General features: G+C 45.2%; 2 protein-coding genes across 3 annotated transcripts; one reads left to right on the top strand and one right to left on the bottom strand.

Annotated features, from left to right (window-relative positions):
* Positions 1-4,135: 4,135 nt before the first annotated feature.
* Positions 4,136-6,289, top strand: LOC123427401. 2 transcript variants are annotated; one of them, XM_045111433.1, is made up of 2 exons: positions 4,136-4,357; positions 4,705-6,289. In XM_045111433.1, exons 1-2 carry the CDS (start codon positions 4,244-4,246, stop codon positions 5,953-5,955), a joined length of 1,365 nt encoding a protein of 454 aa, XP_044967368.1. In that variant the 5' UTR covers positions 4,136-4,243; the 3' UTR covers positions 5,956-6,289. The 2 variants fall into 2 exon arrangements, with proteins under 2 accessions (XP_044967368.1, XP_044967369.1); XM_045111434.1 differs by lacking the exon at positions 4,136-4,357 and adding an exon at positions 4,385-4,618.
* Positions 6,290-6,400: 111 nt separating this feature from the next.
* Positions 6,401-10,965, bottom strand: LOC123427402 (glutamate dehydrogenase 2, mitochondrial). Its single transcript, XM_045111435.1, has 9 exons — positions 10,610-10,965; positions 10,420-10,533; positions 8,340-8,561; positions 8,162-8,236; positions 7,951-8,067; positions 7,548-7,798; positions 7,183-7,258; positions 6,977-7,063; positions 6,401-6,895 (listed from the first exon to the last, which is right to left on the bottom strand). Exons 1-9 carry the CDS (start codon positions 10,715-10,717, stop codon positions 6,710-6,712), a joined length of 1,236 nt encoding a protein of 411 aa, XP_044967370.1. The 5' UTR covers positions 10,718-10,965; the 3' UTR covers positions 6,401-6,709.
* Positions 10,966-27,011: the final 16,046 nt, after the last annotated feature.

The following is a 27,011-nucleotide window of genomic DNA, read 5'->3' as shown; positions in this document are numbered from 1 at the left end:
AGGCTAGCGATCAAGTTTCAAATGGTTGGGTTAGAATCTCTAGATCTCATTACATTAGTAGGTGGCTCCCTCTGAGAAAAATGGATCTGGCAAGTGTGTGTGTGTGTTCTGAGTCCTTCCTATGCGAATGAGAGGAGATGGAGGGCTATATATAGGCATCCCCAAAAATCCAACCGTTACAACATTATTGCCCAACTCGGTGACATCGAAATGAATCTCGGTAGTACCGAGTTGCACTCAATGTGACAACTTTTGAATTCTCGGTGAGACCGATATATGAATCTCAGTGGTACCGATACGATGACCTAGGGCAATTTCCAAATCTCGGTGAGACCGATTTCAAACTCGGAAATTACGATTCTTGAAGTCTGCTCAACACAAAGTTGGTCACATACTTTCGGTGGCATCGATGTGAAACTTGGTGGTACCGAGAGATTACGGTTTGGCAAAGGATCTGTCTGGTGGAAAATCAATAGGGCCGAGTGGGAAAACTTGGTGGCACCGATTTTGCTGTTTTGTCTTGGGACACAAATATTTGTGGGAGAATGATGAATATTTTTGGTGGCTATCTCTAAGCACTTGAGCAACCAATTCATCATAATACATCACCCCCTTTTAATAGTATTAGCTTTCCTATGGAATCAGAAGTGATTTCTCACAAATGTAAAATATAGAGTCCTCTTGCTTGAAGCTTGAGCCAATCCTATTCCTTTCCTTGCATCAAGGGGTTTCTCCTCACAATCTTTCGGCCAATGCATCTTTGAACTTTTCTGAAAATACTTGGATAAGATTATTAGTTCAATGATACATATGTTGTGATTAATTACCAAAACCACCTTAGGAAGCAATTGTGCTTTCAAAGACGCTACTCATTGTCGAATAGTTGGCCTGGAGATCAGAATATATATTAAAGGAGAGGGAATCATCGGTAGCCGAGCTATCATCGCTTAAAAGGAAGAGAGGAACTCGCCTCGCAAGCCAGAGCTCCCATGACGTCAACAAAAGAAGAAGATTTCGGCGTTGGAGGTCAGTTCGGGGGCTACTAAGGGAGTCTAGGATTAAGGGGTCCTTGGGACGTCTGCTTATTCTCATGGGCCAGACTCTAGGCCTGTTCGACCGTTACTAGAAGCATTGGAGTCAGGATGGACTCTTCCGAAGGCTTGGCGTGTAATCCAAGGCGGCATAGTAATCAGCATATTACTTCTCTGTTGCATCCGATCTTGTGTAAACCCTAGCACCCCTGGAATCTATATAAGCCAGAGGGTCGTAGCTCGTAGGACACATTTAGCTCATTACAACAAGGATTAGACCACGATATCCGATCTCGTAGTAGATCAACTCTGTACTATGCACTACTCCATCAATAACAAGAGCATGACGTAAGGTTTTACCTCCATCAAGAGGGCCTGAACCTGGGTAAAACACCGTCTTCATTGTCTCTTGTTACCCATCGACCCTAGATCCATAGTTCGGACCCCCTACTCGAGATCACTCGGTTTTGACACCGACACTCGAAGCGCGCGCTGCATGCGAACTACTCCCCCTAACCCACTAGCCGGTGGCAAAGCTTCCACCATTTCCCTTCACTTTCCCAAAATCGTCCTGCCCGCGTGCGCTCCCAACCGCTCACCATGGACGACAACCTCTATGCCGCCGGCGGCCTCGCCTCCCTCGCCTCGTCCGGCATCATGACCGCCCCTCCCGTAAAGGTAAGCCTTGTGCCCCCCGCAAAGGTAAGCCTCGTGCCCCCCACAGGACCGCCACTGCACCCAAGAATAAGAAGGAGCTGACACCCGAGGAGTGGGCCAGGGAGTCGGCGAAGAGAAAGGGTCGGAGGCACGCGATGGACTCATGGGACGAAGTAGCGGCCGCCGTGGCCATAGTCATCGCAGCATAGCGGGAGGATACCGTTGCACGCATCACGGCAACAACAAGGGAGGCGCTATTGTACCTAGGGTTAAACTTTGGCCAGCACGGGCTCGTCAACATCACCGTGTCTGCATCCAGCACAAGCTCGTCTGTGTTCCTCGGATGGCACTGCCAGAGTCTCCCCACGCGTCGATGACTTAGTCGATTCCCGACTTCCACGTCTACCCACAAGCCTCCCACCTCTTTGGGGAATGCTCGCCGGAGGTGAGCATGGTGGCGCCTTCCACACCCGATCTCGCGCCCGTCGACCTCAACGCCACACAGGTAGTCGATGGCTCATCATCCGGTGGGTCAAGGAAACGCGCGTGGGAGATGTCAGTGACATGCTCTCCGGCGCCCGCAACCTGTTCGACAGAATGCCGACGACTAAGGCCAACCGCTTCATGCAAAACATCATCTTCGAGGGTGATGCAGCGGCCGCGGGCGATGCCGCCGCGGCTGTGGCTAACTACGATCCTGAAGAGACCCAAAACCAGGACGACCGAGGCGGGTCGTTCACGCCGTTGACCTATGACCAAGCTGGCATGCAGCCCGCCTTCATGCAAGATCAGGTCGGCCTTGACCTGGACGGCTTCCCACTCAACCATGTGTTTCCGGATGACTACGACCTCGAGGAAGAGGATGAGGTGGACATCGACGTGAGCCTTTGTTCGAGGACGAGCTCACCAACCAAGCCGCCAGGGTGCAGCCGAAGCGCAAGAGAAGACAGACGAAGGCATACATGGGTCCGAGGACAAGGTCCTTTGTGAGTGTTGGAGGGACATTGGGCAAGAACCCAAGGTCGACGCCAAACAAAAGGCATCAACCATTTGGATTCGTGTCCATCATGAGTTTCACGAATGCAAGAAGTTTTCACCGTACCAAATGCAAATCACGCATGTGTGGGTGTCCATTTCAAAGCGATGGAAGGTGATCCAACAAGAATGCAATAAGTTTTGTGCCACTTATGATAGCATCAAGGCACACCCCGTGAGCGGCATCTGCATGCAAGACATGGTATGCATGCATACACCCCTCTTTATTTTCATGTTCATTTGCTTATATGCTTGCATGTAATTCATTTGTAGGCATTCCAAGCTTTGGAGGTATTCAAGGTCCAACACAAAGGCAAGTCCTTCAACCTTTCTCATTGTTGAAGGGTCATCGAAGATGAGGAGAAGTTCAAGCTCCAATATGCCGTCCTCACGGCGCATGGGGGGGGGGAAGTCGTGGAGGAGGTTGGGGAGGGTGAGAAGCCACGGCCATGGGGAAAGAACAACTCCAAGAAGGAGGACAAGTGGGATGCGACGTCGATTGCCTTGATCGCAACCATGGAGGGCATAATGACCAAGCATGAACCAAGGGAGGAGAAGTGCTCACAAGACAAGGAAGAGCAAATGAACGCCTTCATGGAGATCCAAGGAGGAGGCTTGAGATTGAGGCGGAGAAGCAAGCCACGATGCTTGTGATGGAGGCAGAGAAGCAAGCGAGGATGCTTGAGATGGAGGCGGAGAAGCAAGCCAAGATGCTAGAGATCAAGGCCGCCAGTGCCAAGACCAAGGCGAAAGAAGTGGCTCTCCCTAGCATGATGACGGGGGTGGAGATCATGAAGGTGGATCTCAACACCGTGTCGCCAAGGAAGAGGTCGTGGTTCGAGAAGATGCAGACTGACATGTTCAAGTTCGATGACGAGCGTTCTATGTCGACGAGCGTCATATTTTTTTGTATGCCGACAAGTGTGCTGGCATGACCACGACCGTGATGGCGTGGTCGAACTTCCGCCCTTTTTTGTGCAGGTATGTGTGCCGGCCACTGACAAGTGCGCCTGAACTGTTTTCTGAAGCTGACATTGTATGACGGTCGTTGACATGGTGCCGACATGAACTGTTTTCAAATGTGTGCGCGGACATAAAATCGGTCGGGCGTAGGGCGTCCTGCTGACCCAAATCTTAAAAAGGGCGAACGTCGAGCGGACGATCGACCCAAACGGACAAAAAGCGCACAAAAGAATCGTTCATTTGGATCGGCGCGTTGAAGTTGCTCTGAGGGATCCGGTTGGATATTTTTTTTTTCCTTCTGTCCTCTCCGATCACTGATCGGACACGTCTAGGAATGTATGAGGTGTTATTTGAAAGGTTCAGGTGTAATGCTTTACAACAGGGGCAGTATGGTCCGAACAGGGTCGGGCTTTCCTTTTCACGCAGCCCAGAAACAGCAGACGCGTTGCTCCACTTCCTTCCTTCTCCCCCTCCTTAAACCTGCTTCTCTTCTAGATTTGCGCCCTCCCCTTTCCGCCCCCTCCCTCCAACCAATCCGCCCGCCCCATCGCCGCGCAATGCTGGCCGTCGCGGCGGGGCAAGCGACGCTGGGGGACCCGTCCTCGTCGGCTGCCGCCGCCGCCGCGCCCAAGCGCCGGGATCCCACGCCGGATCACCCACCGTATTCATGGGTAATCACTCCTCCCCGCCGGATTAATCGCCTACTTACTCCTCCCCGCTTATTCGGTCCATTCTCTCTCTCTCCCTCCACCGGGAGAACAGTCGGATTTGCTCTTTTAATCCCCACCCACCCGAATCAAATAGGAAATTACTTACTAATTGAGCATCGTCGCCAGCGATGCTCCGTGTTGATTCGGAAAGAAAAAAAATCAAGCATCGCATCCGATTTCAAGAGAAATCGCTTGCGCTCAATCCAGATTAGCTTGCGCTTGGTAAGGGAAATTAATGGCAATGGGGTTTGGATGGGCCGCGACCGCCGGTTTGACGTCTTGCGGCCTCGTCTGGTTGTTGGTTGCAGATGATCGAAGAGGCGATCGAGGCGCTGGGCGAGGAAGGGGGCTCGGCGGAGTCCGCCATCTCGGACTTCATCCGCGGCAGGTACCCCGGCGTCCCCGCCGCGCACGACAGCTTCCTCCGCTACTACCTCGCCAAGCACGTCGCCGAGGGCCTCTTCGTCTGCGCCGCGTCTGGCCGGTACTCGTGCTGCTCCGACGACGAGCCCGAGTCCGTGCTCGCACTCACCGAGGTCCCGGCGTCGGCGACGGCTGCGCCGATACAGCCCAAGCGCGCCCGCGGTCGGCCTAAGAAGGATGACTCGCTGGTGCTGGCCAAGCGCGGCCGCGGACGGCCTAGGAGAGATGCTTGGCAGGCCGCTGCAACGGCGGTGAGTGCTGGGCCTCCGACGACAGGCCCCAAGCGCGGTCCCGGTCGGCCTAGGAAGTATGGCTCGCCGGCGGCGGTGACCGCTGGGTCTCCGTCCACAGGGGACAAGCGCGCCCGCGGTCGGCCTCGGAAGGATGGCTCCCAGCCGAAGCCGGCTTCTCGCAAGAAGCTTGTGAGCGGGTCATCATCCACGATGCCCAAACGCCGTGGCCGGTCTCGCATTCTGACGGAGGTAGGGGCGGCCGACGTCTCTGGCGAAGAGCTCGTCATGGACAAGAAAGACAGCACTGAGGCTCCATCCGCCACGGATAAGAACCATGGGGAACCTTTCGAGCTGGCAATTGTGATTGTCAACGACGGCTCTGGTGCAGCATTAGTCACGGAGGAAGATGGCAGCGAGGCTCCAGCAGCCAAGCGGCCGCACTTGGCCATGGAACCTGCTTCATTCAGTACACCAGAGTGCAGCACCCAGCCCTGCAAACCACCCCTTGTGGCAGCTGACGAAAACTCTGCTCCAGCGCAAGTCCCCGGCAAGGAGGATGACGCCCAAGCTCCATTTGTGAAGCACAAGCGCAGTCGTCGGACCTGCAGATCAGAGCCGGCAAAGTCCACCTGCGGCTCTGCCCCAACATCTATTGCAGACAAGAAGGCCGCTGGCAACGCTGCATCTGCTCCACCCAAGGGCCATGACTGGTTGCGCAAACCGACATTGATGGCCGCGGCCGGCGATCTTACACCCAGCGAGGCTCGATCTGTGCCGGTCAAGCCGCGCCGCAAGCCTCGCAAACAGTTTCTGCTGAACTTTTATGACGAGGTACCAAATAATCCGAACTTGTGTGTGCTCGCACTGCCTGCCCAGGTGCCGGAGGCAACAAAGGAGAAGTAGTTCTGAAACCGGGCATGGCAGCTCATGAAGCGTCGTTCATAATTGGAAGAACACCTCTTGGGTTCCTAAATGCAGTGCACATGACGATAGCTTTTGTGTTCTATCCATAATCGGCAGTTTTAGTTTTTTTATTGTTATTGTTGAACTTTAGCAGTTTTAGGGGTTATTTGAACTAGTTAGAAATATTTCTCTTCGAAGCTCCAGTTTAGTTCAAGTCTGAATAAATACCACCCTCCATCGAAGGAGGTCCCTTAGGGGTATCCATGAGATTGAATTTGTATGAATCTCGTCGGTTCATGTGAAAACAAAAACGGGTGCAGTTCATCTGGGTTAACAATCGGTTCTTCGATATTTGTCTGCCATAAGTTGCTGAAACTCTCCATTGCATGAATCTTGCGAAAATAATCTCTTACATTTGGGGCCATCAAATCTGAGACCAAAATTATTGAAACCAATGAGGCCAAAATAACCCTTTTGATATTAAATCACAGAAACATTTGGTAAACATTCAACAACTCTGAAGGTTTACAATCACACAGAACTGGATCGCCATACTTGGCAACCCAGGGCAGATAATTAGCTAACATAAAGACCAAACCCATCATCTGTCATGTACACCGAAAATTATTTCAACTGGACTCCTCCCATGCCGGCAACTTATGATGAATTTACCAAACCAATGATGGTGGATATAAGAACTGTCATCCACCACGGTGTTGGGACATGGATTATTGGATGAGGAATATGGAACTCATCATGCCTCCCAGCCCCTCAAGATGGTGGCGCGTGCAACCCGGTTCACTCCCAAGGTGAATGCTCCCATCCTAAGGCTGCAATCTTGAGACTTGCACATGGCCTTGATGTGCTGGAATGCGCTGTTCATATACTTGTGGAGCTCCATGTTCACCTTTTCTTCTTCCCACATGAAGCCTTGAATGTTCTGCATCATCAAAAAAAGCATAAGGAAACTGCCGGCTGAAGCAAACAGGTTGGTAAAAGCCGTCATCGTATACTCAATTACCTGAACCCACTCAAAATAACTAACGATCACACCACCAGCATTAGCATAGATATCAGGTAACACGACCACCCCCTTCTTGGTAAGGATCTACATCACATGCAACAAAAGTGAGACATCCAGGAAACAGAACTAAAAAGTGTTTGTATTTTTTATATTTCTCAAGAATGAAAAATTATCGTAAATTATTTGGTGGTCTATACTCTTACCTCATCAGCTTCTGGATCAGTTGGATGATTAGCAGCTTCGATTATAAATTTGGCCTTCACATCAGGTGCATTATCTCTTCAGATAATGAAAGCAAATCATCAGTTACTTAGTCTAAACTATATGTCTAGGAAGCAATCAGAAAATAGGTTGCTCAACAGGTACAGAGATTGAATAAAAGTGCATCAACTTATCTACAGAATTTGTTAAGTCGGTATATCACAGTATTCAAATCTCAATTATGTTTGCTATTCACAATAAACTAGTAGAAGAAAACGCTAACAAACATGTAACAGCAAAGGGGCAAAACCATGACGTACGGTGAAATCTAGTAAAAATGATTTAGGCCACATTTAAAGCGACTTACTTGTTAAGAACTCCACCTAAGGCGCATGGGAGGAGGACATCGCATTCATGCACCAGCAACTCTGAGGAATCCATGACTTCCGCACCATGAAAGTCTTTCAACTGACCACCCTCATTTCTGTGCTTCATCAGAGCAGGTACGTCTATCCCTGCTTTGTTTCTGATTGTGCCTGATACATCTCCAAGTGCAATTACCTTACCACCTTTCTCATGGATGAGTTGTGCAGCCCATGAACCAACATTACCGAATCCCTGCAAGATTTCATAGAATATAAGCACAGTTCTGGATTTTGATGGCTATGAACAGTAGCACTACGTTTGAAAAGACTTATTTTGGTTTTTTACCATGGCACTTGCTACTATCCATTTACCATTCGACAACTCAGTGATTTATTACAACTCACCTGAATAACAAAGGTTGATCCAGAAATAGACTTTCCGTATTCAGCCAGGAGAGCCTCAGTAGCATACATTACACCCCGCCCAGTGGCAGCATCCCTACCTAATGATCCACCAAGATCCTAACAAATAGGCCCACATTATAATCATAATAACAATAATGTGTAAACGGTTCATATGCAGCAGATAATTTTCTGTTATAATGGTAATACTTACTATGGGCTTCCCTGTGACAACAGCTGGGGAGTGACCATGGAATTTTGAGTACTCGTCAAAGATCCATGCCATGGTCTGTATGGAAGATGGGAGAAAAATTGTTTCAGATAGAGTTAGTAGCAGAACAGAGGAAGGCAGCGAACTATAGAAAAGGCACTGAAATTGCATAATAGCATACCTGTGAATTAGTTCCCATGTCTGGAGCTGGAATATCGGTATGGGTTCCGATAAGGTCATGAATTTTCTGAGTAAATACACGCGTCAGACGCTCCAACTCACTCCTGCTTAAATCACCAGGAGAGCAGCCTATTCCCCCCTTTGCTCCACCATATGGTACCGCCGCAACAGCAGTCTTCCATGTCATCAGTTGAGCAAGTGCATTTACTTCATCTGGATCAACCTGTCAAGCAATTTAAGTACAAGAAGAAATATGATAATCAGTCAACCCTGCAGCTCAATTAGTGCCTTAGCTTTTCGAAATTTAATATAAAGAACAACACACGTTGTGAAACAGTTTATAATAAAATAGTGCTTCCTCACAAAAGTAATTCAGTCAAACAACCGGCAGTACATTAGCTAAGTTGGTCGTTTCCTTAACTGAATTGTCATTTAGGGATATCAAACTTTCTAGTCTCTCAAAATATCAGCAGAATATTGGTTCAACGAATAAAAATATCAGTTGAGCAAGTGCATTTACTTCATCTGGATCAACCTGTCAAGCAATTTAAGTACAAGAAGAAATATGATAATCAGTCAACCCTGCAGCTCAATTAGTGCCTTAGCTTTTCGAAATTTAATATAAAGAACAACACACGTTGTGAAACAGTTTATAATAAAATAGTGCTTCCTCACAAAAGTAATTCAGTCAAACAACCGGCAGTACATTAGCTAAGTTGGTCGTTTCCTTAACTGAATTGTCATTTAGGGATATCAAACTTTCCAGTCTCTCAAAATATCAGCAGAATATTGGTTCAACGAATAAAAATATCAGCAGAATATTGGTTCAACGAATAAAAATATCAGCAGAATATTGGTTCAACGAATAAAAATATCAGCAGAATATTGGTTCAACGCATTGTCATTTGGGTCTCTAGTATGCAGCCTTTCCCTACATTTTTCAGGACTTGAACGCATGACCTGATGGTCACAAGGCAGCAGCTTTACCACTGCGCCAAGGCTCCCCTTCTTGCTGAGCATTACAAAATCAACGTCTTAAATGATATCTAATTCAGTCAAACAACCGACAAAATATTGGATACGAATAACAAGATCCAGCATCACACATTCTTTTGTCGTCATCGATAACAACCTATTTGCTGGGCGTTGCACAATCAACGTCTTGAAACAATTTCTAGATAAAATAGTGCCTACTCACAAAGGGTAATTCAGTCAAACAACCGACAAAATATTGGATACGAATAACAAGATCCAGCATCATACATTCTCTTGTCGTCATCGATAACAGATTATTTGGTGGACGTTACGCAACCAACGTCTTAGAACAATTTCTAGATTAAACTGGCGCCTACTCACAAAAGGTAATTCAGTCAAACAACCGACAAAATATTGGATACGAACAACAAGATCCAGCATCACACATTCTTTTGTCGTTATCGGTAACAGTCTATTTGCTGAGCGTTACACAATCAACATCTTGATACAATTTCTAGATAAAATAGCGCCTACTCGCAAAAGGTAATTCAGTCAAAGAACCGACAAAATATGGGATACGAATAACATTATCCAGCATCACATATTATTTGCCGTCATCGATAACAGATTATTTATTGGGCGTTACACAATCAACGACTTCGAAGATACGCCAGGTGTTTCGACAGTTTAACAACAGAAATATGAGCTTGCAATAACAGAGGAGCGCTGCATGCTCTCATTAAAAAGGATTCTAGCTTCACATCATTTGCCTGGCAAGGAATCTACATGACGCCCTAAACTAAGCTTACAGGCGAAAGTCAAGCGGTAGAGCTGGACACAGCATATACAAAAATAACCTAAGAATGCAAAGTACCGTGGATCCACATCTATGAAAAGAAACAATGACATCGTTGACCATGAACAATGGATGTGAAAGCATGGCAAGTTGGCAGTCAATTCAGCTCTTTTCTTTTCTTTTTTGTTTGCGTGCGTCAATCTGCTTATCCTTTTTGAAAGCTATTTGGACGCGTCTTGTTTTAGCCTTTCAGGAGAAATCGCAATCGAATTGACGGAAGTAGCAAGACAATCCCACGAGATTGGCTCACCTCGGGGTGGTAGCGGATGCCACCTTTCATGGGCCCGCGGGCATTGTCATGCTGCACGCGGAAGCCCACGAAGGAGGCCAGCGTGCCGTCGTCCTTGGGGATGGTGCATTCGACCTGCCAGGGAAAAGCCGAAGATTGTAAGCAAACAAAGTCAAGCTCCGGTCGGCGTGGAGAGGAGATGAAGAGGGACCTTGATCTCGCGGAAGGGGATGAGGAGGCTCTTCTCGAGCTTGGAGTCGAGGCCGAGCAGCCGCGCGGCCTGGCGGAAGTTGCGGCTGGTCGCGGCGAGCGCGTTCATGGCTGCGGCGGCGGCGCGGCGCTTGTTTCTTTTCCTCCTTCGCCCCGCTCCAACAACCTCCGCAACCGCAAGGAAATAGGAAGCCGGGGCGAAAGGGACAGACCGCGAGGGAGATCGGACCCGGGGGCGGGGTGGGGGGTGGTGGCGAGGCTCTCGCGACCAGAAACGGCAAGGCAGGGGTAAAAAAGGGGGATTTTTGTCCGGGGATCGAGGGCGACGCAAACCTCCGGTTGTTCGGAGCCGAGGCCCAGGGAGGAAGGATGGTATTAATAGGGAGCGGCACGAGCAACCAGCAGGCTACCAACGTTGGGTTGATGGATGGATCAGGCCGCTGCGTGTGGGGTGACTGGGACGGGACGGCGATTAGTTGGACTCGGATGGATCCTGCAGCACGCGTCGGCAGTTTTTGGTGCGCAATTACTTTCGGTTTGCAGAGGAAAGATCACAGCCGGGCTGGAAAATCGGGGCGATGATGCCCGGCCGTTAACCCCTCCCTCGCGCCCGTGGGTCCCGCCGGACGGCGTGGTGGTGGTGGTGGTCCGCCTGTCAGGGCATGCGGTGCGTCCCACGCCCGGCCTTTTCCCAGCGCGCTTTTCGCGTTTGTTTTTTTCCTCTCGCGTTCGCGTAGGTCCGTCCGTCCATCGCCCGAACTGAAAGTCGGAAGCGTCCGTGCGTTGATTTTGTTTGCGCCTCCGTCTCCGGATCCTCTGCCCATGTGACCCCTGGTTGCGTTGCGTTGCCTGCACGGGCACGGCGGGGTGGCGAACTTGGCCTCGTCCCTCCCCGCTCCCCTGAAAAGGGACGGTGGGGGGTGAACGAGGAGCGGCGCATCTGAGCCAGGCGCATCTCGTCCCGTCACCCCCTCCCCGGGAAAAATCTCAGTTCGGAAACCTTTCGGCCCAAGAGAAAGGGAAAATTCATTGCTGGCAGCGTGGATGTGGACAGAGGCCGTGGAGTGGACGTATCCGGGTAGACGGTCACTGCCAGCACGGCGCCGTGCCTCGCTCCTCCTGGGCTGGCGGAACGGGACACGCGCCGTCCATCGTCGCGTGCGTGTGTGTGGCCGTGCCTTCATGCGACGGTGGGGAAGGGCTGGCTGCTGATGCGCGTCGGCTGCGGGAGTGGCCCGGATTAGCATGGAATATTTCTCTCGAAAAGGGAGTAGTAAGGAAATATCGCAATCTAATCTAAATTTGTTAGTACTACGCGTGGTATGGGTTGTAGACTCCGATCAAGAGATGTCCGGTGGCACGCCTCAAAAACTTCGTTTTCTGGCCAAGCGGTTGTACCGGATGTTTTATGGCTCATGCTATCTTTGTTATTTGAGAAATTGGTAGTACGTGTTAGTTAGTATGGGACAATTCTCTTCATATGTTGCAGATTTGGAACCTTAACTCTTCCGCCCTTCTTGGTTCAACCAAATGAACTTTTTTTTTCAAAAGTGATGTCAATTCATAATTTTAGTTTTATGTGGCTGAAGCAAGGAGGTTCGAAGGGGACCCTCAAGGTTTCAAATATGCATCTAGAATATCCATACGATGTCAGAGGCTTAGGATTGCCCTTTTTTTAATTCCAGGGTTTCTCTTAATTTGAAAGTCGTAGCTGTATCCCCTATGCATCTCGTGGAGCCGCCTCACGAGGGTGGCCTCGACGCGCATTGGGTTGGTATTGGAAAAAAAATTTCTGATCGAGAAAACCTAGCGGTATGGTAGATCTGGTAAAAAAAAAGGGTGCACCCCATCACGTTCACCCCCTCCATTACATCATGCCACCTTCATTCTTCCAAGCTCGTAAACCTTTTGCTTACACTTAACCTAGTTGACACTTCACAGCTAAGCACCTCCCTCTCATCAAAATCTCTTCTCCATCGTCGTCCAAACTCATGGTTAATCCCTAATACATAGGGGGGATGGGAGACTTATGAGAACACGGGGAAAGATCATGAAGGAGCCCATGCAAGTCGACAAATACCAGTCTTTAGCATCGAGCTGACATGAAATCTCATCACACCCCCTTCGACACTAGGGTGTGGTGCAAGCTAGGGTTGGCGGAGGTGATAAGCTTCTAAGGTGAGAAAATGATATGCCTGTTTGTCGTCTTTTTCTGCATTGTCATCATGGAGGAAGTCGCCATAATCACTGCTAATCTGGCAAGTTAAGAGGGCCGTCGTAGAATCTTGTGAGATTTGTCGTTTGTTGTTTCTGTAGTTTAAGCAAGCATGGAACATATGCTTGCATATTCACCAATACGGAAAATAGAAGAATTGGTAGTACGAGTTAGTTAGTATGGGGCAATGCTCCCCACAGGATGCAAATTTAGAACCTTAACTCTTCCGCCCATCTCGATTCAGCCAAATGAACTATTTTTTCCAAAAGTTGTTTCAATTCATAAACTTCAGTTTTGTCTGGCTGAACCAAGGAGGGTCGGAGGGTACCCTCAAGGTTTCAGATATGCATCTAGACTATCCATACGATGCGAGATATTTTCTCATCGAGAAAACCTACCGGTATGATAGATCGGGTACAAAAAAGGTGCTTCCCCTTACTCCCGTGCATCCCATCATGTTCACCCCCTCCATTATATCATGTCACCTTCATTCTTCCAAGCTCGTAAACCTTTTGCTTACACTTAACCTACTTGATACTACACAGCCAAGCACCTCCCTCTCATCGATATCTCTTCATCGTCGTCCAAACTCATGGCTAATCCCTAATACATAGAGGGGAGACTTATGAGAACACCGGGAAAGATCATGAAGGAGCCCATGCAAGTCGACAAATACCAGTCTTTAGCATCGAGCTGACATGACGTCTCACCCCCACCCCCTTCAACGGTAGGGCGTGGTGCAATCTAGGGCTAATGGAGGTGATAAGCTTCTAAGCGGAGGAAATGGTATGCCCCTGTGTTGTCTTCTTCTGCATTGTCGTCATGGAGAAAGTCGCCATAATCACCGCTAATCTGGCAGGTTAAGAGAGTCGTCACACAATCTTCCGAGATTTGTCGTTTGTTGTTTTTGAATGTCTTGTTTTTGTAGTGTAAGCAAGCGTGGAACATATGCTTGCATATTCACCAATATTAATATGTCCAACGGAAGTAAGATTGTGAGAGTCGTCACACAATCTTGTGACATTTGTCATTTTCCATTTATGAATATATCGTTTTTGTATAGTTTAAGCAAGTGTGGAACATATGCTTGCATATTCACCAATACGTCCAATAGAAGTATTGTATGATTGTCGAAGACTCAACCGATGGATATATAAGCATTGCAACTTATACGCGGAATTCTCTGCATGCAACTTTTAATCCACACACCTAATAAAATATAGGTAATGCCTCTCTCTCTCTCTCTCTCTCTCTACACGCGTGCACATCATACATCCTAGTTTCTATGTTGCATGCTACTAATACAAAGGTTTTTTATTCATTTTTTGTGAAAAGTTGCTTTCTAGGTTTTCTAAAAGTTGTATCATGGTTTTCCCGTAAAAATGGTCCCAATGTTTGTAAGGTCCACCAAGTTTTTATAGTTTTCATAGAATGCCATTTTTGTGTTTGAGAAATTCTACCATAAGGGTACATAATGGTATATCCGGTAAAATCCCCCCCTTGACTCTTAGCATCCCACCCGCTTCATCACTTCCACCACATCGTGTTGCGTTCATTGTTCAAAACTCGCAAACCTTTTTCTCACTCTTAACCAAGTATATTCTTCTCGATTGAACATCTATCCCTCTCATATAAACCACACCCATCCTCCCTCTCGTTGGAATTCATGGGCGAGCCCCAATACATACAACTTACGAGAATCCCAAGAGTGACTATGGAGGATCACGTGCATGTGACAACGTCACAATGAAGGAGTCACTCACCGACATCGAGCTAACATGGCAGTTCATTGTCTTATTCTTGGTTGTCCTATCGGAGGAACCCACCATATTCGCTCTTAGGTATGGTAGTGTAAGGAAGTCATCGCAAGATCTTATGAGAATTATCACTTTCGAAAATGGCCTTTGTGCAACTTGAACAAGTGTGGAACGTACATGTTCTTGCATACTCGCCTGGTATGATGGATATAAACTCTCTTGTAGTTAGTAACCTTGAATTTAGTGTGCGTGCCTAATAAGGATATGTGATGCCCCGTACACTCTATGTGTGCCCACATGCACACGCTTGCAGGTCCGGCTTCCCTCCCTAGATCTGGTCCACATCCTACTCCGTGTTTGTCAAAATTCATAGCCAAACCCCATTACATACATGGAGAACTTCCAAGAAACCCAAGAGAGACTATGGAGGATCCCATGCACATAAAAACATCACAATGAAGGAGTCACTTGCCGATATCAAACTAACGTGGCAACCAACACCCTTCGGTGGTAGGGAAACTACAATGTAGATTTGGTAAAGTTTATTAGGTTCTCAGAGGAGGAAATGGTGTGCCAGTTCATTTTCTTATTCTTGATTGTTCAAATGGAGGAACCCGCCATAAACGCTGCTAGGTATGGTAGTGTAAGGAAGTCATCACAAGATATTATGAGAATTGTCGTTTTCGAAAATGACGCTCGTGTAACTTAAAAAGTGTGGAATGTACATGTGCTTGCATACTCTCCTGGTATGATCAATATGAACTCTCGTGTAGTTGGTAACCATGAATTTCGCATGTGTGCCTAATAAGGGTATGTGATGCCCCATCCACTCTATGCGTGCATGTGTGCCCTCGCTTTGAGATCCGGTGGACCTCCCTGGATCCGGGGTGTGCATACGCGGAAATCCGACATACCTCCTAGATCTAGGGTGCTCTACCCAATACAATGTTTTATGTGTGAAAAGTTGCTTCCATGGATTCTAAATGTTGTATCTCGTAATTCCAAAAGTTGAATGTCGCTCCCTCAACTTTCGCTAACTAGGTTGTGGGAACTAGTCATGGTGATGGTTTACTGCTAGCTAGAGGTAGCTACTGTCGACAACTACGATGAAAATCCTTGTCCAGTCCGCCTTTAGTCAAAAGAGGCAATGATGACGCATGGTCATTTATCCCTTGTTGGAGGCGTTGTTGCGGAAGAAATTTACTTAGTCATATATGTTACTTCTATATTATGTAATGGTTTGCTTTAAAATTAGTAAGAATGCTTATGCACATTGTAATGATGTAGAGATCGGGGGTTTCAACCACCTTTTCAAAAGAAAAAGAAAAAGAAGGACGAGGGCCATTTCATTCGCCTTGGGTTCAAATGAACCCGGTAGAATTTGGTACATATGTACCGTTGTAAGAAGAACGAGTTGCGGAGATCCAACAAATCTCACATGTTCCCTTGTATCTATCCAACGGTCTATGGCACTCCAATGTTTAGTGTAAACATATTTAGCACTAAACACATTTAGCATCCTCTAATAATTAATATCATGCCTAATGTCTAGGTCGACATTAATCAAGTAATTATATCTTGCTTAATATTAACATGTAGTTTATATCTTACCTAATATTACTGTACAATGCAATTAATATCTTATCTGATATTAACGTGCATTGCCCTTACACAATTAATAGTAGTGTGTTTATTTCCTACTCCCTCAGACCCAAAATAAGTGTCTCAATCTTAATACAACTTTGTACTAGTACAAGTACAAAGTTGAGACAATTATTTTGAGACGGAGGAAGTATAAGATAATGTTGCATGATTGTTTTCCACGTGTGGAGAAGCAAATCCTACGGTAAGATAAAATTGAGTAAGGGCATCTCCAACGCTAATACCAAATCAGACATCATGCCATCTGTTCATGGATTAGTCTGAACCAATACACACACACTGATGTGAAAGCTCGCAATTCAACTGTGCCCACATACATTTTAAACCGGATTTCAATAGTCCACACAAATTACATGCAAACCTGATGATTTTCATCTAAACAGAGCACATCCATTACATAGTTTTGACATATTTCATCAAACAAAAGTGATAGGACCTAAACCTAGTTTACATCTACGACAATGACCGTTCAGCAAGTCCTTTTGTTCCCCTTCGGCGTTGGTCATGTCCATGTTTGATGGGGATGAGACCGATAAGGTGAAGGTGCGGTCATGGACGAGGTAGAGTAGGACATGGAACACAGACCGTCCCACTTGCGACTCAAGGCCATGCCACCTCCCATGCACTAATCCTCCTCGTTGGAGTCTGTAAACTTTCCGTCTCCAACGCACGTGAGTTCCATCATGTATGTTGACGGGTAGGCCTCGTTGTTGAACCAACACGGATGAAACATAGTTGGCGGCGGGAACGACATGCACCTATCGGTGTTCTCATCTGTAATCGCTAGCGCGCCTTAGACAGTGACTGCTGCTCGGCGATGAAGTTGGGGTTCTCTGCGGCCATGGCCTCCTCGCTCGTGAGCTCGTTGTAGATTTGGCCCTCGGTGTCCCGGTGCAGCTCGAGGCAGGAGAGGTTGCACCAATGCTCCTCTTGCACCTGTTGGAATGCCAACTTTGGTTGCTCCTCCACCACAGCGGTGTTGAAGTGCGCCTGCGCCTATTCCATGGTCAAAACGGCATGGAACCTCACGAGTAGGACTGTCGTCTTGTCGTTGAAGGTTCTCTCCATCGCTCGATCGTCGTTGGAGACCTCTAGGGAAATGGCTAGAAGGCCATCCCCTGTCTGTTGGAAATATGACCTATAGTCAATAATAAAGTTGTTATTATCATATTTCCTTGTTCATGACAATCATTCATTATCCATGCTAAATTGTATTGACTAGAAACTTAAGTACATGTGTGGATATATGAACAACACCGTGTTCCTAGTGAGCCTCTACTAGAATAGCTCGTTGATCAAAGATGGTTAAGGTTTCCTAACCGTAGACATGAGTTGTCATTTTATAATGGGATCACATCATTAGGAGAATTATGTGATGGAAAACACCCAACCGTAAGCATAACATTTGATCGTACCACTTAGTTTATTGCTACTGCTTTCTTCATGCCAAGTATTTGTTCCTAAGACCATGAGATCATGCAACTCCCTAACACTGGAGGAATGCCTTGTGTTATTAAGCATTGCTTTGTAACTGGGTAATCATAAAGGTACTCTACAGGTATCTCCGAGGGTGTTTGTTGGGTTGGCATGGATGGAGACTCGGATTTTTCACTCCGTATGACTCTGACGTATCTCTGGGCCCTCTCAGTAATACAACATCACAAGAACCTTGCAAGCAATGTGACTAAGGAGTTAGTCACAAGATATTGTATTACGGAACGAGTAAAAAGACTTGCCGGTAATGAGATTGAACTATGTATGGAGAGACCGACGATTGAGTCTCGGGCAAGTAACATATTGATACGTCTCAAACGTATCTATAATTTTTGATGGTTCCATGCTATTATCTTGTCACTTTGGATGTTTTATATGCATGAATATGCTATTTTATATCTTTTTTGGGACTAACCTATTAACTCAGTGCCAAGTGCCAGTTTCTGTTTTTTCCGTGTTTTTGACCCTTTTTCAGACGGAGTCCAAATGGAATGAAACTTTACGATGATTTTTTTGGACCAAAAGACACCCCCGAAGCTTTGGAAGAAGGCCAGATGGGCCACGAGGGAGTCACAAGCCCTGACGCCGCCACCACCCCCCAGGTGGCGCAGGGCAGGCTTGTGACCTCCTCGTGGGCCCAACCGACGTAATTCCACCGCCATAAATTCCTATAAATTCAGAAACCTCCAGAAAGAAACCTAGATCGGGAGTTCCGCCGCCGCAAGCCTCTGTAGCCACCAAAAACCAATTTGGATCCCGTTCCGGTACCCTCTCGGAGGGGGAATCCATCTCCGGTGGCCATCTTCATCATCCCGGCGATCTCCATGACGAGGAGGGAGTAGTTATCCCTCGTGGCTGAGGGTATGTACCAGTAGCTATGTGTTTGATCTCTCTCTCTCGTGTTCTTGAGATGTCTTGATCTCGATGTACCATGGGCTTTGCTACTATAGTTGGATCTTATGATGTTCTTCCCCCTCTCCTTTTTGTAATGAATTGAGTTTCCCCTTTGGAGTTATATTATCGAATTGAGTCTTTGAGAACACTTGATGTATGTCTTGCATGTGTCTATCTGTTGTGATCAACTTGCGGGTTTGTGAAAATTGGGAACCTATGCATATGGGTTGGCACACGTGGATTCATGTGAGTACTTGATGTATGTTTTGGTGATCAACTTGCAGGTTCGTGACATTGGGAACCTATGCACAAGGGTTGGCACACGTTTTGACTCTCCGGTAGAAACTTTGGGGCACTCTTTGAAGTTCTATGTGTTGGTTGAATAGATGATTCTGAGATTGTGTGATGCATATCGTATAATCATACCCACGGATACTTGAGGTGACAATGGAGTATCTATGTGACATTAGGGTCTTGGTTGATAAGTATCTTAAGGTGTTATTCTAGTACGAACTCTATGAAAGATTGAACGGAAAGAATAGCTTCGTGCTATTTTACTACGGACTCTTGAATAGATCGATCGGAAAGAATAACTTTGTGGTGGTTTCGTACCCGACAATAATCTCTTCGTTTGTTCCCCGCTATTAGTGACTTCGGAGTGACTCTTTGTTGCATGTTGAGGGCTAGTTATATGATCCAATTATGTTATCATTGTTGAGAGAACTTCACTAGTGAAAGTATGAACCCTAGGCCTTGTTTCCACGCATTGCAATACCGTTCGTGCTCACTTTTGTTACTTGTTACCTTGCTGTTTTTGTAATTTCAGATTACAAAAACCTATATCTACCATCCATATTGCACTTGTTTCACCATCTCTTCGCCGAACTAGTGTACCTATACAACTTACCATTGTATTGGGTGTGTTGGGGACACAAGAGACTCTTTGTTATTTGGTTGCAGGGTTGCTTGAGAGAGACCATCTTCATCCTACGCCTCCCGCGGATTGATAAACCTTAGGTCACCCACTTGAGGGAAAATTGCTACTGTCCTACAAACCTCTGCGCTTGGATGCCCAAAAACGTCTACAAGGAGAAGGTTGCGTAGTAGACATCAAGCTCTTTTCTGGCGCCGTTGCCGGGGAGGTTAGCGCTTGAAGGTATATCTTTAGATCTTCCAATCGAATCTTTTTGTTTCTTGTTCTTTCGCTAGAAAACTACAAAAAAATGGAATTGAGGATGCCTCATATGCTCCACTTTTTCAATGTCTTTCGTGAGCATGATGGGATGGAAAATTGTGCTCAAGTGCTGAAAGAAGAATTACATAGAATGCTTGGCATAGAATATGTGAATGATGAGCATGATTGCAATGTTCTTAGCATGAATTCTTTGAATACCCATGATGCTAATGATATGAAAAGCTACAAGCTTGGGGATGCTATATTTGATAAAGATGATCTTTTTAGTTCTTCCACTTTGAATGATCAAAATCATTTTGATGAAAGCATGCCCCCTATCTATGATGATTATTGTGAGGATACTTATGCTTTAAAGAAGAGGGGTGATAAAACTTGTCATACTCTCGAGAACCCCTTTGCTAATCCTTGCTTTTTCATTGTGGACACAATTTGTAGTGCTCAAGTCTTTTACAATACTCCCACTACTATTCTTGAGAATAGATTTCCTTATGTGGAGAGTAGTAAAATTTCTATGCTTGTAGATCATGAAAAGAATGCTTTAGGTGCTGGTTATATTGTGTAATTCATTCATGATGCTACTGAAAATTACTATGAGAGAGGATCATTTGCTTCTACTTATTGCAATAGTATCAAGCTTCCTCTCCATATGTTGAAATTTTTGAAGCTATGCTTGTTTTGCCTTCCTATGCTAGTTGATTCTTGCTCCAATAAATTGTTTGATCACAAAATCCCTATGCATAGGAATTGGGTTAGACTTTAATGTGCTAGCCATTTGCTCCATGATGCTCTCGTTGTGTTTCAATCCTTACCTTTTATGTGAGCATCATTGAAATCAATGCCTAGCTAAGGGTGTTAAACGATAGCGCTTGTTGGGAGGCAACCCAATGAATAATTTTTTTCTTTGCTTTTTTGCTTCCTGTTTTGTTTTCTCCACACCATCATAATTCTGTTATGATTGTGTCTTTTGTGTTTCTTTTTGTGTTTGTGCCAAGCAAAACCGTTATGATTAGTCTTGGTGATGATTGTTTGATCATGCTGGAAAAAAGACAGAAACTTTCTGCTCACGAAAAGAATTGTCAGTTTTATTCTGTAAGAGATTTTGAGTTGATTCTTTTTGCTGCTGATTTCTATGCAATTTCTTCAGACTGTAGTAATTTTTTAGATTTTTTGAAGTACCATAAGTATACGAAGTATACAGATTGCTACAGACTGGTCTGCTGTTAACAGATTCTGTTTTTGTTGAGTTGGTTGCTTATTTTGATGAAACTATGGATAGTATCGGAGGGTATTAGCCATGGAAGATTGAAAATACAGTAACCCAACATCAGCATAAGTAGAATTTAAGTTTTCTACAGTACCTAAGGAAGTGGTGGTTTGCTTTCTCATACTAATGTTATCACGAGTTTCTGTTTAAGTTTCGTGTTGTGAAGTTTTCAAGTTTTGGGTGAAGTTCTTATGGAAAAAGAGATAAAGAGTGGCAAGATCTCAATCTTGGGGATGCTTCAAGGCACCCCAAGAGATTCAAGGATGCCGTAAAAGCCTAAGCTTGGGGATGCCCCGGGAAGGCATCCCCTCTCTCGTCTTCAATCCATCAGTAACGTTACTTGGGGCTATATTTTTATTCACCACATGTTATGTGTTTTTGCTTGGAGCTTCTTGTATCGTAGGAGTCTTTTATTTTATTTTTTTTGTGTCACAATCATCCTTGCTGCACACCTAGAGAGAGAGACATGCACTCACCGTGATTTTGTCGAGCTTCACTTATATCCTTTGGTAGAAAATTCAGCTCACATGTGCTTCACTTAGGCCCTGTTTGGAACCACCCAAATTATATAATCTAGTTTTTATAATCTATTATGTCTTCAAACATGACAGCTTATGGTGTAGATTATAAAAACTAGATGGATAGATTATTAAAAACTCATAATCTACTCTATACCAGCTAAAATCAGATTATGGATTGCTAATGACTCATTACCCTTGTAAAGTTAGAGATAATTACATTCCTATCACCGCCACCCTCCTCTTAAAAAAACAGAGGACAGACATGTCATTATGCAATGTAAAACATGGATTACAGTTTATATAATCTGGCCTCCAAACATGTCCATCTAGATTATTTTTATAAACCGGATTATATAATCTATCTTTATAATCCAGATTATCATAATCTATTATGGTTCCAAACAGGGCCTTATATCTTTTGAGCTAGATACTTTTGCTCTCTGTGCTTCACTTATATCTTTTAGAGCACAGCGGTGCATGGCTTGGTAGTTGATCTATGCTTTGAAAGTAGTCTCAAAAGGGGTAGTTATCCAAAGGGATACGAAAACTTCCACCTTCATGTACATTGAATAGTTAGGAGAAGTTTGATTCATCTCAATTAGTTTTGAGTAGTGGTTGTGGTAATATTGAAGTTATGCTAGTAAGGTGTTGTGGATCTAGAAATACTTGTGTTGAAGTTAGTGATTCCCGTAGCATGCACGTATGGTGAACCGCTATGTGATGAAGTTTGAGCATGATTAGTTTATTGATTGTCATCCTTTGTGTAGCGGTCGGAATCGCGCGATGGTGTATACCTACCAACCCTTCCCCTAGTATGCGTTGAATGCTTTGTTTCGATTACTAATAAAACTTTTGCAACAAGTATATGAGTTCTTCATGACTAATGTTGAGTCGGTGGTTTAGATGCACTTTCAGGTTCCACCATCACTATCTTCTTAGTGCCGTGCAACTTTCGCCGGTGCACAAAACCCACCATTAGCCTCCCTCAAAACAGCCACCATACCTACCTATTATGGCTTTTTCAAAGTCATTCCGAGATATATTGCCATGCAACTACCACCATGACATGTGCCACCACGTCTACATTGCCATTGCATGATCGTAAGATAGCTAGCATGATGTTTCCATTAATGTCTATGCCATGCTAGATCATTGTCACGGTACACTACCGAAGGCATTCCATGTAGAGTCATCGTTGCTCTAAGTTTTGAGTTGAAAGTGTGATGATCATCATTAATGGAGCATTGTCCCATGTGATTAAATAAAAGAGGCCAAAGATGCCCACCAAAAAAAAGAAAAAAAAGAGGCCAAAGATCCCACCAAAAAAAGAGAGAAAAAGAGAGAAGGGACAATGCTACCACCTTTCCACACTTGTGCATATTAAGCACCATCATCTTCATGATTGAGAGTCATTTTGTCACCACCATATAGCTAGTGGGAAATTTTCATTATATAACTTGTCTTGTATATTCCAATGATAGGCTTCCTCAAAATTGCCTTAGGTCTTCGTGAACAAGCAAGTTGGATGCACACCCACTAGTTTTCTTTAAGAGCTTTCACATACTCCTAGCTCTAGTGCATCATTTGTATGGCAATCCCTACTCATTCACATTGATATCTATTGATGAGCATCTCCACAGCTCATTGATATGCCTAGTTAATGTGATTATCTTCTCTTTTTTTGTCTTGTAACCTCCACCACACTCCACACCATCTATAGTGCTAAAACCATGGCTCACGCTCATGTATTGCGTGAGAGTTGAAAAGGTTTGAGAAAGTAAAGGTGTGAAACAATTACTTGGTCAATACCAGGGTTGTGCATGATTTAAATTCGTGGTGCAATGATGATAGAGCATAGCCAGCCTATATGCTTTTGTAGGGATAACTTTCTTTTGGCCTTGTTATTTTGAAAGTTCATGATTACCTTGCTAGTTTGCTTGAATTATTATTGTTTCCACGTCAATAGCAAACTATTGTTTTGAATCTAATGGATCTGAACATTCACGTCACATAAGAGGAGTTACAAAGGGCATCTATGCTAGGTAGCATGAAAGCATCAAAAATTCATTCTTTATCACTTCCCTACTCGAGGACGAGCATGAGTTAAGCTTGGGGATGCTTGATACGTCTCAAACGTATCTATAATTTTTGATGGTTCCATGCTATTATCTTATCAACTTTGGATGTTTTATATGCATGAATATGTTATTTTATATCTTTTTGGGACTAACCTATTAACTCACTGCCAAGTGCCAGTTTCTGTTTTTTCCGTGTTTTTGACCCTTTTTCAGACGAAGTCCAAATGGAATGAAACTTTACGATGATTTGTTTGGACCAAAAGAGACCCCCGAAGCTTTGGAAGAAGGCCAGATGGGCCACGAGGGAGTCACAAGCCCTGACGCCGCCACCACCCCCCTAGGTGGCGCAAGGCAGGCTTGTGACCTCCTCGTGGGCCCAACCGACGTAATTCCACCGCCATAAATTCCTATAAATTCAGAAACCTCCAGAAAGAAACCTAGATCGGGAGTTCCGCCGCTGCAAGCCTCTATAGCCACCATAAACCAATCTGGAGCCCGTTCCGGCACCCTGCCGGAGGGGGAATCCATCTCCAGTGGCCATCTTCATCATCCCGGCGATCTCCATGACGAGGAGGGAGTAGTTCTCCCTCGGGGCTGAGGGTATGTACCAGTAGCTATGTGTTTGATCTCTCTCTCTCTCGTGTTCTTGAGATGTCTTGATCTCGATGTACCATGGGCTTTGCTACTATAGTTGGATCTTATGATGTTCTCCCCTTCTCCTTCTTGTAATGAATTGAGTTTCCCCTTTGGAGTTATCTTATCGGATTGAGTCTTTGAGAACACTTGATGTATGTCTTGCACGTGTCTATCTGCTATGATCAACTTGCGGGTTTGTGACAATTGGGAACCTATGCATATGGGTTGGCACACGTGGATTCATGTGAGTACTTGATGTATGTTTTGGTGATCAACTTGCGGGTTCATGACATTGGGAACCTATGCACAAGGGTTGGCACACGTTTTGACTCTCTGGTAGAAACTTTCGGGCACTCTTTGAAGTTCTATGTGTTGGTTGAATAGAAGATTCTGAGATTGTGTGATGCATATCGTATAATCATACCCACGGATACTTGAGGTGACAATGGAGTATCTAGGTGACATTAGGGTCTTGGTTGATAAGTATCTTAAGGTGTTATTCTAGTACGAACTCTATGAAAGATTGAACGGAAAGAGTAGCTTCGTGCTATTTTACTACGGACTCTTGTATAGATCGATCAGAAAGAATAACTTTGTGGTGGTTTCGTACCCGACAATAATCTCTTCGTTTGTTCCCCATTATTAGTGACTTTGGAGTGACTCTTTGTTGCATGTTGAGGGCTAGTTATATGATCCAATTATGTTATCATTGTTGAGAGAACTTTACTAGTGAAAGTATGAACCCTAGGCCTTGTTTCCACGCATTGCAATACCGTTCGTGCTCACTTTTGTTACTTGTTACCTTGCTGTTTTTGTAATTTCAGATTACAAAAACCTATATCTACCATCCATATTGCACTTGTTTCACCATCTGTTCGCCGAACTAGTGCACCTATACAACTTACCATTGTATTGGGTGTATTGGGGACACAAGAGACTCTTTGTTATTTGGTTGCAGGGTTGCTTGAGAGAGACCATCTTCATCCTACGCCTCCCGCGGATTGATAAACCTTAGGTCACCCACTTGAGGGGAAATTGCTACTGTTCTACAAACCTCTGCGCTTGGAGGCCCAACAACGTCTACAAGGAGAAGGTTGCATAGTAGACATCACATATCGAGGGACAAAGGGAACTGTATACGGGGTTGACTGATTGACATCGTGATTCGACCGATAAAGATCTTTGTGGAATATGTAGGAACATGTACAATCTGAAGCATGTCTACAGGGGGGTGATTAGACTACTTGATCAAATAAAAACTTAGTATTTTCCCAATTTTAGTTGTGGGCCCGTTTTAGCAGTTGTAGCACGTCAAGCACACCCTACACATGCATATCTAAGAGTATTGCAGCGGAAAGTAAGACATGCAAACGTAAATAGAGGGAAGGGGTAGGAAGATCAAATGCAAAGGTTGACACGGAGATTTTGGCGTGGTTTTGATAGGTGGTGCTATAGTACCTCCATGTTAGTGGAGACTTCAATCCACGGAGGTAACGACTACGAGAGTCCATGGAGGGCTCCACCCACAAGGGGTCCACGAAGAAGCGACCTTGTCTATTCCACCATGGCTTGCGTCCACATAGTACCAGCCTCACTAGTGGTAGATCTTCACGAAGTAGGCGATCTCCTTGCCCTTACAAACTTCTTGGTTCAACTCCACAACACGAAGTAGGAGTCTCCCAAGCGACACCTAACCAATCTAGGAGGCACCACCCTCCAAAAGGTAATAGATGCGGTAGTACGATGAACTCCTTGCTCTTGTGCTTCAAATGATAGTCTCATCAACACGCAGTCACTCTCTCACATATTTGGCATGAGTAGAAGAGATTGATTGGGTGGAAAGAAACTTGGGGAGGCTAGAGATCGAGTTTCTAGTGGATGGATTGGAATATCTTGATCTCAAAACATGAGTAGGTGGCTCCTCTCAGAAAAATGGATATGGAAAGTGTGTGTGTTTTGAGTGCTTCCTCTACGAAAGAGAGGTGGTGGAGGGGTATATATAGGCACCTCCAAATATCCAACCGTTTTAACATTATTGCCCAACTCGGTGGCACCGATATGAATCTTGGTGGTACCGAGTTGCAATAAATGTGGCAACTTTTGAATTCTCGATGAGACCGATATAGATATCTTGGTGGTACCGATATGGTAACCTAGGTCAGTTTCCAAATCTCGACGATACCGGTTTCAAAACCTGGAAATTCCAATTCTTGAAATCGACAAACCTGAAAGTTGGTCACTGATTTTCGGTGGCACCAAAGTGAAAGTTGGTGGTACCGAGATTCTAGGGTTTGGTATAGGTTGCGTGTGTGGAAAAATCGGTAGGGTCGAGTGGAAATTGTTGGTGGCACTGATTTTGATGTTTAGGATTTGGATAGAGAATTTTGTGGGAGAATGCTGAGTATTTTTGGTGGCTATCTCTAATCACTTGAGCAACCAATTCATCATAGATACCTCACCCCCTTTTAATAGTATTTGCTTTCCTATGGACTCAAAAGTGATTTCTCACAAATATAAAATGTAGAGTCTTGTAGCTTGAAGCTTGGCCAATCCTATTCCTTTCCTTGCATCATGGGGCTTCTCCTCACAATCCTTTAGCCAATGCATCATTGAACTTCCCTGAAATATACTTGGATAGAATCATTAGTTCAATGACACATATGTTGTTATTAATTACCAAAACCACC

The sequence above is a fragment of the Hordeum vulgare genome, chromosome 2H, assembly GCF_904849725.1.
Source record: "Hordeum vulgare subsp. vulgare chromosome 2H, MorexV3_pseudomolecules_assembly, whole genome shotgun sequence".
Lineage (NCBI taxonomy): Eukaryota > Viridiplantae > Streptophyta > Magnoliopsida > Poales > Poaceae > Hordeum > Hordeum vulgare.
This window is presented reverse-complemented; position numbering and strand designations above follow the sequence as displayed.